Source organism: Protopterus annectens, chromosome 11.part0 (genome assembly GCF_019279795.1).
Source record: "Protopterus annectens isolate FY-2018-M chromosome 11.part0, PAN1.0, whole genome shotgun sequence".
In the NCBI taxonomy this organism is placed as follows: domain Eukaryota; kingdom Metazoa; phylum Chordata; order Ceratodontiformes; family Protopteridae; genus Protopterus; species Protopterus annectens.
The window spans coordinates 291,008,562-291,024,293 of NC_056745.1; the positions used below are offsets into that span (position 1 = coordinate 291,008,562).

The 15,732-nt window shown below is 42.4% G+C and overlaps 1 protein-coding gene across 1 annotated transcript in view; it reads right to left on the minus strand.

Moving 5' to 3' along the window:
* The window catches only part of GAS2L3 (growth arrest specific 2 like 3), a 791,099-nt gene that overhangs the window by 320,934 nt on the left and 454,433 nt on the right, over nucleotides 1–15,732 (minus strand). Inside the window, exon 4 of the mRNA XM_044087786.1 lies at nucleotides 111–229. Within this exon, the coding sequence (XP_043943721.1) occupies nucleotides 111–229 (119 nt within the window). The remainder of the gene's footprint in view (nucleotides 1–110; nucleotides 230–15,732) is intronic.

Here is a 15,732-nt window from a genome sequence, read left to right on the forward strand (position 1 = left end):
ATCCCTTCCCATCATCATTTTATCAAATATCATTACAGTAATTTGTTTCTGTGCACAATAACTACCAGCTATATTCCAAATCAGGACAACAATAGGATAATTAGACATACCTTAAGTTTTTCTTTTTCACAGCATTGTTGGACTTTGCTCTGAAGAACTGCTATCAACTGACACAGTAACACCCCGTTATCCAGCTCCTCCATAAATCGCTCAGATTTAACTTCTCTCCCTAAAAATAAGAACACTTCATGAAACAAACATGGAAACCTCAGTTCCCACTGAATATTCCAGCTAAGCAGACTACTCATTCTTTTGTTTAAAGAACTCTTTTTGTGAGTACCCACACTCAACAGCCTTATTTTATCAACAGCATATTGGTTTACTTAAAGTTGTTGTTGTTGTGTCTTTCAGCTTTTCCCGGTTAGGGGTCACCACAGCGGAACTCCGGTCCGCTAATGATTGGTAGTTGATTTTTACGTGCCGAGTTACCAGCCCTGACGCACAACCTTCAACAAAGGTACGCCCATTCAGGCATGTCTCCACATAGAAGACGCTCTAGCTGAGAATCGAACCGGACAGCGTTTTACTGTGAGGCGACAAGGTTTACTTAAAAGTGTACATGCTAATATATTCTACATTATTACTGATAGGATGTGTATTAGTTCACAAAGGAGTGTTAGCACACTAATGTTTTGCAAGTTGCTATCACCTTTGGCTACTGGTACAACACATTCCTGTACAGATCAAATTGCAAAAGCAGTGTTTCAGAGATTACATGGCAAATCACTATGGCTCCACCTGCTTTATTTTCTAAGGCTTTTTTTGTTCATTGTTACCCAAATGTCTCCATGACAGAGCTGAAAATCATCCACAGAAATGAAAGGTGGCAGCCTGTGATGGATGGCCAGTGCATAGGCCCACAGCTTCTTGTATCCGGTCATATACATTGTTTCTTACAGCTGCCCTCTGCTCATTTTATACTAATTCCAGTGTTTACTTTTACCACTAACATATGCTGCAGGTTTCTTTTAACATTGCCAACTCTTTCAACAAGGTGGCAGTAGTGCAACACTTACACAGCATTCAGTTAAGAGTACACAGTTATGTCATGTCACAGCCCCAAACAGGAAACTAAGCAAAGTTGCATTGAGGTTTCTGTTTTTTTGTACTGATCAAAGTTAAAATGCCACACTTACCTTCTTCCGTTGCTTTTACAAAACTACACCACACAGCATTACCCAATAGGAAGCAAAACGATCAGGTATCAATTTAAGGTGTGTGCTCATGTATATATTTATTTTATTTATTGACGTTTGTTAACCCCACTAACCAGCTCCTCCATAAATCGCTCAGATTTAACTTCTCTCTCCCAAAAAATCAGAATACTTCATGAAATAAACATGGAAACCTCAGTTCCCACTAAATATTCCAAGTAAGCAGACTACTCGTTCTTTTGTTTTATATGAGGGAACCCTTAAGCAAGATGGCACCTTTCTATAGGGTCATAGATTAGTACTAGGCTAACTGCCCTTTTGGGCCATTTGAAGCCTAGCCAGTTACCCCATGTAAGAATCAAACCCTGCACCTTGTGTCTTTAAGGTCAAGCACCTTAACCATTATGTCATCCTCCCAACCCTATGATTTTACGTATCGATTATTGGGCAATGCAAGCAAACTGTTGGGAACCTGCAAGGAAAATGATAAAACTAAAAATCAAGAACAAAAGACTGGTTTTTGAACCTTGACTTTTTTCCCTCACCAAGTGCTTTTGCTTTATGTTTGAACCACTCATTTTCCAGTGATTGCATTCATTTACTTGTTGAGGATAATCAACATGAACTTTGTAGTTTCAGCCTGGATCCCAATTACTGCAGCCTATGAACAACTATGTGAAGTACCATGTCTACTGTGCGTGAATGTTGCAGCTATCACCTGCAGCAGGAACAGCTCCTTAATCAGTGCAGCTGGCTCCAGCAACTGTAGCACCTCTTTTATTGGTGCTCTAGTTTTCACTATTCCTTTCCCAGGCAAATTTGAAAGTTTGTATGATAGCCTTTACCTTGCATGTCAGCTAAGGAAATGCACTTCTGGACAACAGCACCCCTGCAGTGAAATATTGCATCTTTATAGCTATCATGAAAGCCCCCATCAAGGTGCTATCCATATTCATCCTTTTACTCATCCCCAAAGAAGTATGCCCTAAATCATAGGTTCATAGGTGTGTACTAGGCTAACAGCCCTGGAGCCTTTACAAGCCTAGCCCATGGGATTACCCTGGCACTGTGCCACCCGACCTTAGTTCTCAGTGCCTCTGTCGAGTAAAGCCACTGGAGTGATCCCCGGGGTGAATTTCCTATTTCCCATCCACTCATCAAGATTACTCTTGAAGAGGGCCAGTGAGGTGCTCTCTGCTTGACATGTATGGGAAGTCTATTCCATAGCATTGGCAGTCTCTGGGTTATGAACCTGTCCCTCCAGCATGTTCTGTTTTTGTGGCAATGAGGTTGAGGTCTCTGGAGCGTGTGGTGCAGAGGGAATAAAATTTCTTTAGCTGTAGCATTTCTAACAGAGCTGGATGAGACATGGCTTTGTAACTCAAGCAGAGATCGCCTCTAAGTAGGTGATATGAGACAGAATAGTTGGGAGTGTTTTTAGCCTGTCCATATAGGACAAATGTTTAAGGGCTAGGATCCTCTTTGTGAGGTACTTTTGCGGCCTCTCCAGTTGCTGCAGGTGTTTAGTGAGGTACATGCCAAACGGGGCATTGTACTCAATGACGGGCCTAATGAGGGAAGAGTAGAGGGAGACAATGACCTCTTTCTTCCTGGATGCAAAACCCTGGCAATGTGGTGGTCAAAAGAGGTTGCTGTCAACCTGTGTTTCCAGATCTCTTATGCCTTCTGTGTTCAGTGGACTACCATCGATGTGGTAATTCATGGGAACTGAATCATCCTTTCTTTTGTCTCTTCTAATGCAACCATACTAAAGTGCTCAAGCCTCTTCTCACAAGTCAGCATACATTCATAGGTATCTACTAGGCTATTAATCTTTGAGGATCTTAAGAAGGTTAAGCCTTACATTCCCACAATAGTTTTTAGCTCTTATAATTTGCATATAAATAATCCAGAAATGGGTCAAACAAGGATATACTGGGACATTTACATGTTTCCTCTGTCCTTGAATGAAAGAAGTACTAAACCAGGGGTTTGTTCGTGGTTACCCACCTAATTAGATATAACCTGTAACTACACTTCTATCCAATTCAACTCCTGTAACATCCTTCTCCCTTACCTAGATCCCCTCATCTTCCTCGCCGTTGTAAACTGTAGTATGTCAGATGACATACTAAATGTACTGTAGACGCTTAAGAAAATCTAAGACATGCTGTACTGTATTTGTACTTTGTGTTAATCTCATTTCCCATGTATATATTTTTGTTGATTAATCTCCTATGCATATAAATTGCTTTATTGATCTCTGCTAGACTGTAAGTAGAAACATATATGCTGTATAGTAAAGTTTCTTTGTTGTACTGGACATGCATTAGTAAAAATGTACTTTACTGGAGCTTTTCTCCTCGGGCCGCCACTGAAAATGGACACTATTGTCCAGATGGACCATCCCGGTAAACAAATGTTAAATAAAATAAATAAATAAAAATAAAATCGTCCAAAATTAAGTTTGATCAGAATAAAAGTAGTAATTTGCTTTACGTGGAGTTTAAGCCTGTTCCATAGAAACTGTATTCTACATGACACAAACCTATCCATCCAACATGTTCTATTTATTTTGCAAAAGAGACTGAGGTCCTTTGAGTAGGGGCTTATTATACTACTGAACTTGCAAATGTGAAATAGCTCTGACAGAATATGGTCTTTTGAAGCTCTATGACACAAGGTAGGCAATCTCCTCTCAGTAGCATGTATGATACTGAAAAGCAGGAGAAGGATTTAAGATGGTATGCATAGTTTTTCCAATTTAAGCCTTCAATGTTTTTTTTCCTGATAACGCATTGTGTTTATTCCAATTGAGTGTTTATTCAGGTATACACTGAAAGAAGCATTGTACTCAATGACTGGCCTAATAAGTGCAGATTACAGTGGCACAACTACATTCCTGGATCTGGATGCAATACTTTCAAATATAAACTGTGCATGAAAAAAGGACTTCCTCACAACAGTGGATACGTGGTGATCAAAGGGCAGTTCATTGTAGGCATAGATATCAGAGTCTTGCTGAAGGATACAATTAAACACTTCTTGACATTTAAATTTTAGTCCATGGTTTTGACATTAGCTACTGGTTTTGGGGAAGGCTGTCTCTGAGGACTTTATGATGGCACCAAGTTTGCATTCATCTGCAAACTTGGTCAGCCACAAACCCTTAACATTAGCTTTGACCTCCGAGAAGTAAATGATCCATGGAGAAATGGCTCAGCTCAAGATCTGAACCCTAGGGTATACCACACCAGTGACAGCTCTTTTGAAGTAAGCATAGTCACTCACCACAACTTCCTGGGTTCTATTTGTGAGCCAGTTCATTATCCAACAATTTACATATGGGTTTACACTTAGCTGAGAGATTTTATTTGTGATGCATTTCAGAGTGGGATGGTGTCAAACATCTTTGCGAGGTCTAGAGAGGCAGTGTGCACCGTTTTACCCTCATCCATTGTCCTCGGTAACATTTTTGAAGTCAACCAGATTAAGTATTTTATTATTTTCTCTTCTTACTATACTCCTTTCTTCTTGACCTTGTCCCCTCTGCAGCATTAATCTATAGAACCTAACTTTATTCTAGCCCTTGTGTATTTCTTTTACTACCTTTCTCACTTTTCTCCCTCTTTGACTTACAAATGACAACACTAGAACCTTAAGTGCACCTGTACTTCATTGTAACTTAAACCTATGCAAAGACTCTATGCTACCATTCTTCTTCTTAGACACAATTTTTATTTTGTATTGCAAACACTATTATTTCTATTATGCAGCTGAACTTTAGTTCATTTTTAACTGTTGTATCTAGTAGTTTTACTATGTTTGGAGCCTATCTCCCTGTGAACTTAGTCATGTTTTAAGTATTGTATTTTGTAAGTATTTACTATTTTTGGAGCTCAACTCCCTGGGCCTCTACTGAAAATGGACATGTATCCAGCTAGACTAGCCCAGTCAACAAATGCAAAAAATTCCAGAATGATCCTTTCCATAGTCTTACAGATAAAACTGGTCAGACTTATGGGTCTGTAATTACCTGGGTTTACTGAAGCCCCAACTTTGTGCAAAAGAATGACTGTTGATGGCCTCTATTCATCCACTAAAAGCCTGTTTTGCTGCTGATATTCAATAGGTTCTGTACGACATTTGACGAGTCACGTTTTAGGCTGACACGGTAGGCAGGCTGATATGTTATCTGGCCCCATAGACGTAGTGTTCTTCATCTTGCATTGTGCCTTGAGAACTTGTCATTAGGAGATTTGAGTGGGGGGTGTTTGTGTGGATATGTGAGCTGAGAATACTGGAGGGGAGAGGGGGTGAAGTTTGAGAAATTTTTTCACAAGTAGATTGTCTATGTCTTCTGAGTTATGTGATAATTTACTTATTAAATCTGCACAGTGTTGGACATTGTTTATGACATTTGTAATATAATTAAAAAACTTATGGTTATTCTTCACGTGGGTGGCTATTTTTACTTCATATCTGACTTTGGTTAATTTGATCAGGGCCTGGAATTCCTTGTCTAGTTAAGCAAGAGTGGTTTAGGCATCTTGAGAGTTAGATTTATTTGTGTGTGCAATATTTTTTATTTCTTTTTGTTTTGTTTCTTACTTTACAATAGAGCCAATTTATAGTTGGGTTCCACCATAGGGGGTTTATTTTTGAATTTGGTGGTGTATTTATTTTTGAGGGGGGCAGATGAGTCTATGCAGCTATTTATATGTGCATAAAATTTGGCAATGAAGGATTACACAGAAACAGTGCTGCCATCAAAAGGAAGGAGTTTTTGAATTTAGCCAGGTCATCTCTCAGTTTTAGTAGAGTAGTCTTTGCATAATCTTTGAATACCAAGATACTGGAAGATGATTCAGTCTTAATTCTCATGCTGAATGTGATTGATTTATGGTATGATTTGACCAAGGAGAACATTAAAATTGGTGGGAAGCAAAGCTACCTTATACTGAGAAGGAATAAGTCCAGGATTTTACCTCCCCTGGTTGGGTGTGAACTAACTGGTCCATGTAATTTGCATTGATAAAGTCCAGAAATCTCAAGGCATACATGTTTGAGGGTGTATAAGTCTCCCAGTTTATGGATGGGTAGTTGACTTCTAGAAGAATGGTGTCTGGCTTAATACATATGGACTCAACACTTGTTAGATAGGAGGTAGAAGGTATGGGCTAAAGACAACATAGACGGGTTCCTAAAATTAGCGATAATATGATAAGAGGTCTTATTAATAGTAAGTTGAACATAGAGGAGTTCCAACTCTCAATCTTGTTTAATTAGTCTGGAAATGAAGTTTTTTTTTTTTCTTTTCTTGTTTTTTTTTTTAAGAACATGGAGACACCAACACCTTTAATGCCTTTACCTAATGTGATGGGGACATTAAGGCAGACTCAGAAATACCCACATGAAAGTTAGAGATAGCTGCCAATTGAACTTTAAGAGTAGAAGGGGATGAACCTGCATGGAAGAGTTCAGCTAGAAAATCAAGGACTATTTGGATGGAAGCAGTGAAAGGATCTATGTCCCTTCCTTGAGCCCAATATGTGAAAGCGTTTCCACTTACTCAAATAAATCTTCCTAGTGGAAGATTTATGGGAAGCTATCAAAATATCTCGAACAGAGTGAGATAATTGAGAAGCCTGGCTAAGGTTGGAACTGGAGGAACCAAGCAGTGAGGTTCAGAGAGGGAGGGGCGATGTAACTGACCCGATTGATGGATCAAAAGGTCTGGAACTAGGTCCAGATGCCAAGGTCGCTCCAGTAGAAATTGATGTAGAAAGGGGAACCACACCTGTCGAGGCCAGTAAGGAGCAATGAGGATCAACGAGGCCTTCTGAGCGATAGCTTTCTGTATCACTTGAGAGATTAGTGGGAAGGAGGAAATGCATACAGAAGTCCCCGGGCCAAACTTGGACTAGAGCGTCTCTGCTGGGTTGGCCTGGTAAAGGGAATAGAGTGAAATAATGTCTGCACTTGCTGTTTTGGGGAGTAGCAAAAAGATCGCAGCAAGGCTGACCCCACTTGAGAAAAATCTCTCTCACAACAGAGTCTTTCAGAGACCACTCGTGAGGCATGAGGATAGCTCTGCTCAATTTGTCCGCTATTTGATTGGACTTTCCGGGGATGTGCGTTGCTATCAGAAAACGCTGAGAAGAAATCGCCCATTGCCACAATCTGAGTGATTCTCGACACAGGGGGTAGGACCTGGTTCCGCCTTGTTTGTTGATGTACCACACTACAGACATATTGTCTGTCTGGATTGCGATCGTTCCCAAGGGGAGAGAGTCTTGAAGGGCTTGCAACGCTAAAAGCACTGCTCTCATCTCCAGAACATTTATGTGCAAGTGGCATTCGTCTGGTTGCCATGTGCCCTGGACTGTCCTGCCCTGATAATGCCCCCCCCACCCGATCAGGGAGGCGTCCATTGTCAGAGTAGCAACCGGAGGGGGAGGAACAAAGGGTCTTCCCAACCAGAGCTGAGGGGAAGACATCCACCACATGAGATGACTTCTGCACGCCTGATCATAATGGTGTGGGACATTGGAAGTTGCTGGTATGACCATTGTGTAAAGAGCATCCATTGAAGGATTCGCATGTGGAATCTGGCTAATGGAAGCAGAGGTATGGCAGCCGCCATAATTCCCAACACTTTCAGAACTAACCTGGCTTTGATTCTGTTGTTGTTGAAAAGGAGTGAGACCAGTCTGTGTATGTCTGTTATTCTCTGATCTGTTAGCCTGCAGACATGTCTACTGTGTCTAGATTTGCCTATGAAGGTAATAGTGCGACAAGGCGACAAAACAGACTTTTCGCAATTTATTGAAATGCCTAACTTTTGACAAATGCGAAAAGTGTAATCCCTGGCCATCAGAAGGAGATGCTTGGTGGGAGCTGTGAGGAGCCAGTCGTCCAAATATGGAAACACCCGGAATCCTTGTCGCCTCAGGTGAGAAGCTACCACTGCCATGCATTTGGTAAACACCGGGGGCAGTGGTGAGACCAAAGGGCAGGGCCCTGAATTGAAAATGACTGGTTCCAGCCTGAAGCGGAGGAATCTTCTGGAGGCGTCTGTTCATTTTATGTGATAGCACGCATCCTGAAGGTCTATAGAGCACATCCAGTTTCCTTTTCCCAATAGGGAAGGATGGACTGCAGCGTGACCATCCGAAATCTTGTTTTCTTGACTGATCTGTTCAAGATACTGAGATCCAAAATTGGTCTCCAGTCCTCTGTTTTCTTTGGAACTAAAAGAACCTTGAGTAGATTCGGATCCTTGCTGGTCTGCTGGAACTGGCTGAATTGCTCTTTTGCAAGCAGTTTTGAAATTTCCAAAACCGCTAGATCCCTTTGAGCGGGTGGAACATCTGGAAGGGATTTTTTTGATTGTTTCGGAAAGCGAAGAAAGGGGATAGAATAGCCTTCGAAATGACGGACTGTACCCATTTGTCTTGGAGTCAGGGATAGCCAGGCTTTTGGGTACAGTGACAACCTTCCCCAACTGCCTCCGAAGGTGGGCAGCGGGCAACACCTCAGGGATGCTGAAAGGGCTTATCAGAGAAGGCTTCTCGATTGCCCTGGTTCTGCGAGCCCTGCCTCGAGGCGGCGCCTACCATTGTTATTCCCGCCTCTGCCTCTGGCGGGAACGACTTTGTCGTCAGGCGAAGCCCCTTGTTTTTTTTTACGGAACCACATTTCCCCATTTTTCGGGCTTTGGGGGTAAGGCCTAGAAGGAGTAGAAAAACGGACTCCGACGGCAGAAAGTCTTGCCATCAGTCTCGCACCTAGTCAAGGTTTCTTTCACTTGAGGACCAAAGAGAGATGATCCATCAAACGGGGAGTTAGTGAAAGACGTCTTGAAGGGGTCCGCAAAATTGCATAGCCGCATCCAGGCATGCCTACGTAAGGCCACACCTGTCCCTGCGGCCCTACTCGCTCCATCAGGCGCATGGAGGAGTTGGCTATGGAGTTAAGGGTAGCCAGCTGAGTGCTCATTTTATCTTGAAAACCCGCAGCTGTAGGATCCTTCAACATGTCACTCGCTTCTTTAATCAAGTCCCTTTGAAGACGAGTGAAATGGCACAGGTAGTTCAGCGAACGCATAGTAAATGTCGCTGACGAGAACATCCGCTTCCCATACCTGTCCATGGACCTAGATTCCTTGTTAGGTGGATGGACAGGTACTGATTGATCAGCTAGTTCCTTCTTAGTGGCAGCAGCTACCACCATAGCATCCACAGAAACTCCTTTTGTCAAGAACTGCTTGTCTGCTGGTGCCGTTATGAATTTGGAGGGTCTCCTGGGAGTGGGGTCCACTGAATCAGGAGCCGTCCATGCCTTTTAAGCAACCACCTGCATGGAGGGGGTCAAAGGGGGGGGGACACCCAGGAGGTGTAAGGGCGAGAGCCAAACGCCTCAAGATATACAGATTCATCCTCCGAAGGGTTAAGGGCTGGCCAATTTCCCCTCTGCTTCAGGATCTCTAGAATGTCTGCAAAAGAGACATCTTCAGAAGGGGAACGGGGGGAACCCTCGGAATCATCTAAATCTGTGTCAGATGTGATGGACTCAGGTGAGTCAATGTGTTTCCTCTTACACTTCCTCTTCCGAGGGGGCTCTTCTGCGAAATCAGGAGAGGCCTCGGAAGAGGATGAAATCCCATGGGGTTCCTGAGGAGCTGGCTCTCTGCGGTCCGGGATGAGGGAGTGAGTGACTTGACCTGAGGCACCGTGAGGGAGGGGCGGATGGCGCCGACTGTGGAGTAGAGCCAGGCTCTAACACACTCCGCATGACCTCGAAGCACCCTGTCAGGCAAAGCCAGAGGTCCCCGCCCGAGAAGCTGAAAACCTCCTCGGCACTGACAGTGATGGCTCCGAGGCCGATGTCGGAGCCAAACTCACCAGCGCCCGAGCTCCGGAGGAAGAGCGGGGTCGGACAAGGGTGCGATGCCACTCACCACCTCGGAGCCGACGATGGAAGTCCGGCGCCGAGCTTCTTCTAAGGAAGAAATCGGAGCCGACGATGGAGCCGAGGACAATTGTATCCGCTCCGGCGCTACCACAGCCCCGGTTGCGACGACCCGCTCGAGCTCAACGGAGTCGGAGGAGGAATATATTGATGGACAGGGGCAGGCATCGACTGATGAGTCGGGCTCTGAAGCATCTGGGCCAGTGCCTCGGACTTAAGAAGTCGACTCACTACCCTCTGAAGGTCATGATCCGACAGCCTCGATGACCTAGAGGAATGAGATTTATGGCTCCGTTCAGACAGCAGGGGAGATCCTGGAGCCGAATGAACGGAGCCAAGGGATGGTGACCTGGACCTCTTCCTCGATGTCGGCTCCGAAGATCTGGTCAGAGCCGACACGGGAATCTCTATTACCTCGGCTCCAGCCGGAGCCGAGGGAACCACAGAAACTGTGGACTGAGACTCATCGGCTCCAGCCGGAGCCGATGTGGAGGTTTAGAGCCTTAGGTCTCGGCTCAGTTGCTGGAGCCGAAGACCTAGAAGCCTTGGAGGGCTACCCTGAAGAGACAGTAAGGGAATCCTCAGGCTTGAGTAAACCTCTCAAAATTAATTTATTTTTTCTTTCCTGCAGGACCCTGGGACTGAAGCCATGGCAAACAGCACAGGAGTCCTGCAGGTGCAAAGGCCCCAGGCAGTAGACACAAGAAGTGTGACCGTCTGTCAGAGACATTTTCTGACAGCACGCATCACACTTCTTGAAGCCTGAGACCTTTGATTCTTTAGACATCCCGAAAGTGCAATCACACACACAGTCAAAAACACACTGATTACACCCTGTCTAGTTTTAGCTTAAAATAAAACAACTGACTAAGTTTTAAATTAAGAAATAACACACACACACACACTAGGGAAGGAAGAAGGCCTGAAGGCCCGAGGGAAGAACTTAAAGTTCTTGTGGGGAAAAAACAGGAATTTTAAGAAAAGGGGCAAGAATTCCTCTAAACTAAGGGAAATAAGTATAAAATTTAAAATTAAAGGGGTTTAATTACACTAACTTTACAAGAAAGTCACTTACCAAGAACCGGTAGAAAACCAACACCTCGATCGCTGTAGCGGCAAACGAGATCTGAGGTAACTCTCGCCTAGCATTGTGGGATATAAGGGGAGCCTCGAGCCGGTGGAACCAACTCTCGAGCTTTTAGAGTGGCCGAGTCGGAGCCGAGGTCGGCTCCGAACCCATCCAGCAAGAATGAAGGCGAGATAGACAACTTAACATCACTTCTTGACATTTAAATTTTAGTCCATGGTTTTGACATTAGCTACTGGTTTGGGGAAGGCTGTCTCTGAGGAGTTTATGATGGCACCAAGTATGCATTCATCTGCAAGCTTGGTCAGTCACAAACCCTTAACATTAGCTTTGACCTCCAAGAAGTAAATGATCCATGGAGAAATGGCTCAGCTCAAGATCTGAACTCTAGGGTATACCACACCAGTGACAGCTCTTTTGAAGTAAGCATAGTCACTCACCACAACTTCCTGGGTTCTATTTGTGAGCCAGTTCATTATCCAACAATTTACATATGGGTTTACACTTAGCTGAGAGATTTTATTTGTGATACATTTCAGAGAGTGGGATGGTGTCAAACATCTTTGCGAGGTCTAGAGAGGCAGTGTGCACCGTTTTACCCTCATTCATTGTCCTCGGTAACGTTTCTGAAGTCAACCAGGTTAAGTATTTTATTATTTTCTCTTCTTGCTACACTCCTTCCTTCTTGACCTTGTCCCCTCTGCAGCATTAATCTATAGAACCTAACTTTATTCTAGCCCTTGTGTATTTCTTTTACTACCTTTCTCACTTTTCTCCCTCTTTGACTTACAAATGACAATGCTAGAACCTTAAGTGCACCCGTACTTCATTGCAACTTAAACCTATACAAAGACTCTATGCTACCATTCTTCTTCTTAGACACAATTTTTATTTTGTATTACAAACACTATTATTTCTCTTATGCAGCTGAACTTTAGTTCATTTTTAACTGTTGTATCTAGTAATTTTACTATGTTTGGAGCCTATCTCCCTGTGAACTTAGTCATGTTTTAAGTATTGTATTTTGTAAATTTTTACTATTTTTGGAGCTCAACTCCCTGGGTCTCTACTGAAAATGGACATGTATCCAGCTAGACTAGCGCAGTCAACAAATGTAAAATAATTAAAAAGTAGGCAGGGCCTACCACTAACAAATCTGGGTTAGGTCAAGAGTCTGTATGGCTGGACATTAATTCCAGAATGATCCTTTCCATAGTCTTACAGATAAAACTGGTCAGACTTATGGGTCTGTAATTACCTGGGTTCACTAAAGCCCCAACTTTGTGCAAAAGAATGACTGTTGATGGCCTCTATTCATCCAATAAAAGTCCTGTTTTGTTGCTGATATTCAATAGGTTCTGTAGGACATTTGACAAGTCATGTTTCAGGCTGACACGGTAGGCAGGCTGATATGTTATCTGGCCACATAGACGTAGTGTTCTTCATCTTACATTGTGCCTTGAGAACTTGTCATTAGGAGATTTGAGTGGGGGGTGTTTGTGTGGGTATGTGAGCTGAGAATACTGGAGGGGAGAGGGGGTGAAGTTTGAGAAATTTTTTCACAAGTAGATTGTCTATGTCCTCTGAGTTATGTGATAATTTACTTATTAAATCTGCACAGTGCTGGACATTGTTTATGACATTTGTAATATAATTAAAAAACTTATGGTTATTCTTCACTTGGGTGGCTATTTTTACTTCATATCTGACTTTGGTTAATTTGATCAGGGCCTGGAATTCCTTGTCTAGTTAAGTAAGAGTGGTTTAGGCATCTTGAGAGTTGCATTTATTTGTATGTGCAATATTTTTTATTTCTTTTTGTTTTGTTTCTTATTTTACAATGGAGCAAAATTATAGTTGGGTTCCACCATAGGGGGTTTATTTTTGAATTTGGTGCTGCATTTATTTTTGAGGGGGGGCAGATGAGTCTATGCAGCTATTTATATGTGCATAAAATTTGGCAATGAAGGATTACACAGAAGCAGTGCTGCCATCAAAAGGAAGGAGTTTTTAAATTTAGCCAGGTCATCTCTCAGTTTCAGTAGAGTAGTATTTGCATAATCTTTGAATACCAAGATACTGGAAAATGATTCAGTCTTAAGTCTCATGCTGAATGTGATTGATTTATGGTATGATTTGACCAAGGAGAACATTAAAATTGGTGGGGAGCAAAGCTACCTTATACTGAGAAGGAATAAGTCCAGGATTTTACCTCCCCTGGTTGGGTGTGAACTAACTGGTCCATGTAATTTGCATTGATAAAGTCCAGAAATCTCAGGGCATACATGTTTGAGGGTGTATAAGTCTCCCAAGTTTATGGCTGGGTAGATGACTTCTAGAAGAATGGTGTTTGGCTTAATACATATGGACTCAATACTTCTTAGATAGGAGGTAGAAGGTACGGGCTAAAGACAACATAGACAGGTTCCTAAAGTTAGCGATAATATGATAAGAGGTCTTATTAATAGTAAGTTGAAAATAGAGGAGTTCCAACTCTCAGTCTTGTTTAATTAGTCTGGAGATTGTTTTTTTTTAAGAACATGGAGACACCAACACCTTTAATGCCTTTATCTAATGTGATGGGACTGAAAGTGATAGGCACTGACATACGGCACCGATGCAGTATTTTAATGGTCTTGACCCAGGTCTGTGTGATGATGCATATATCAGTTATTTCCATGGTAAGGAGTGCTTGTAGGGCGTGGAGCTTTTTAAGGCTGCTCACATTGAACAGTAATACTTTAACATTATGCAGATTCTGTTTATTTACGCTGGAAGCTTTACAAGCCTAACACTGCTTAAAAAGGTACTAAGGGGTATGGGACAAGGATTTAATTAATACCCGAAAGGTTTATAGGGAGAAGTTCAGGCTATCCTTGACAAAGCAGTTAGGACAGTCTACCATCTCTACCCAAGCTAATATATATTGTACCCCCGTTGAATGACACCAGAAGCTAGGCCAGTTCTTGAAATTATCTTTTTTTTCATATTGCTGCATCAATCTTGGTGATGGTAGAATTTTGCTCAAGGGTGGGTTTATACAAGTCTCAAGACACATATTCCAATAGCTCCGATATGTTCCTCCCTATACAGTCATGGGAGGGACATCACAAGTCATTTAAGCACTTGTGTGCTATCAGGGTCCCATTCCCATCACTATTTTAGTAACTTTGTGTTGTACATTTTCCAGCAGCGTAATTCCCTTTTCTTTGTATGGCCATTAGCTCTAGATACAATAGAAGTATGTCAGAACCACTGCAATCTGTTCCTAGATATACACATCCAAGTTATCTGCCACCATTTCAGACTAGATAGCACAATTCAGCTAAGAGGTAGTTGGCTATTAATTTTCCCCTACTGCCCTGCTTAATGTGAACAACATCAGTAATACAGGTTTTCTCTCAGTTCCTACTATGAAATAAGCATTCTTGTACTTTTTAATAATGTACTGCAGCTCCAATTTACCCAGAACACAAGCCATCCTAGATCTTTTCAGTGGTTCTGCAGCACTCTTCAAAGCAACTGTATACAAACTGAATTTGCTCTATAAACTCAGTACAATATCTGACACAAGCATACTAAATAGAATGGGCACAGCATTGAACCCTAGGGCAATCCTCTACATACTGGCATCTGCTTAAAATTCGTCTCTGCCAACTACTCTGTTACCAGCCAACTAGTCAGTTCTGTATCCACTTAATTTTAGGCCTCACCCTAAATCACTTTAATTTCCCTAACGATTTTTTGAGATATGATGCAGAATTGGAATTGCCTAGACGTAGTACAGCCTTGCTGAGTCTAATTATGCTGGCTGCCAAAAAAGCAATTACTAGAAAAAGGAAATCAAAGTCTAAAACCAAATGTAGTAGAAATAGTGAATATAGTAGCAGAGATAAAACAACTGGAATTGGGATCTTTAGAAAAGGACAGGAGCGAATTACACAGAAAAAATGGGAATTGTGGGAACAATACAAGCACGGGAGGAATGAGGTTTAAAATAAGGCAGGATTTAAATGAGCTATGTAACGTTTGACTGAAAGACTGGATAGATTATAACTGATGTATAATGTTGGCAACTAAAATTAAGTCAATATGGTTTGTGATGCATGTTTGCAACTAAAATTATGGTCACCATTAGGGTTTTAACCACTTTATCCCTCAATTCCAGAGTCGGGGTTATTACTGTCCAAAACAGCAGTGATCTAAAGTCAGGTCTAGACCAGTGGTATTACCTGCACTGCTGTGGGGATCAGAAAGCTCTCTGCTGGGGAAGGTAATGAAGAGTGCTCAGTCACCACCTTACACCTCTTAGGAGTTTTGTGAAAAAGTTTAAGTCTATATCATTAGATTCCACTTTGGAGGGGGTCTTTAGAGAGAGTCTGCAAGCATCACAAGTCTGAATGTGATGGTTTTCTTAAGTTTTGGGGAAGCTCTAGAGATTCGGCAGGCAACAACTCT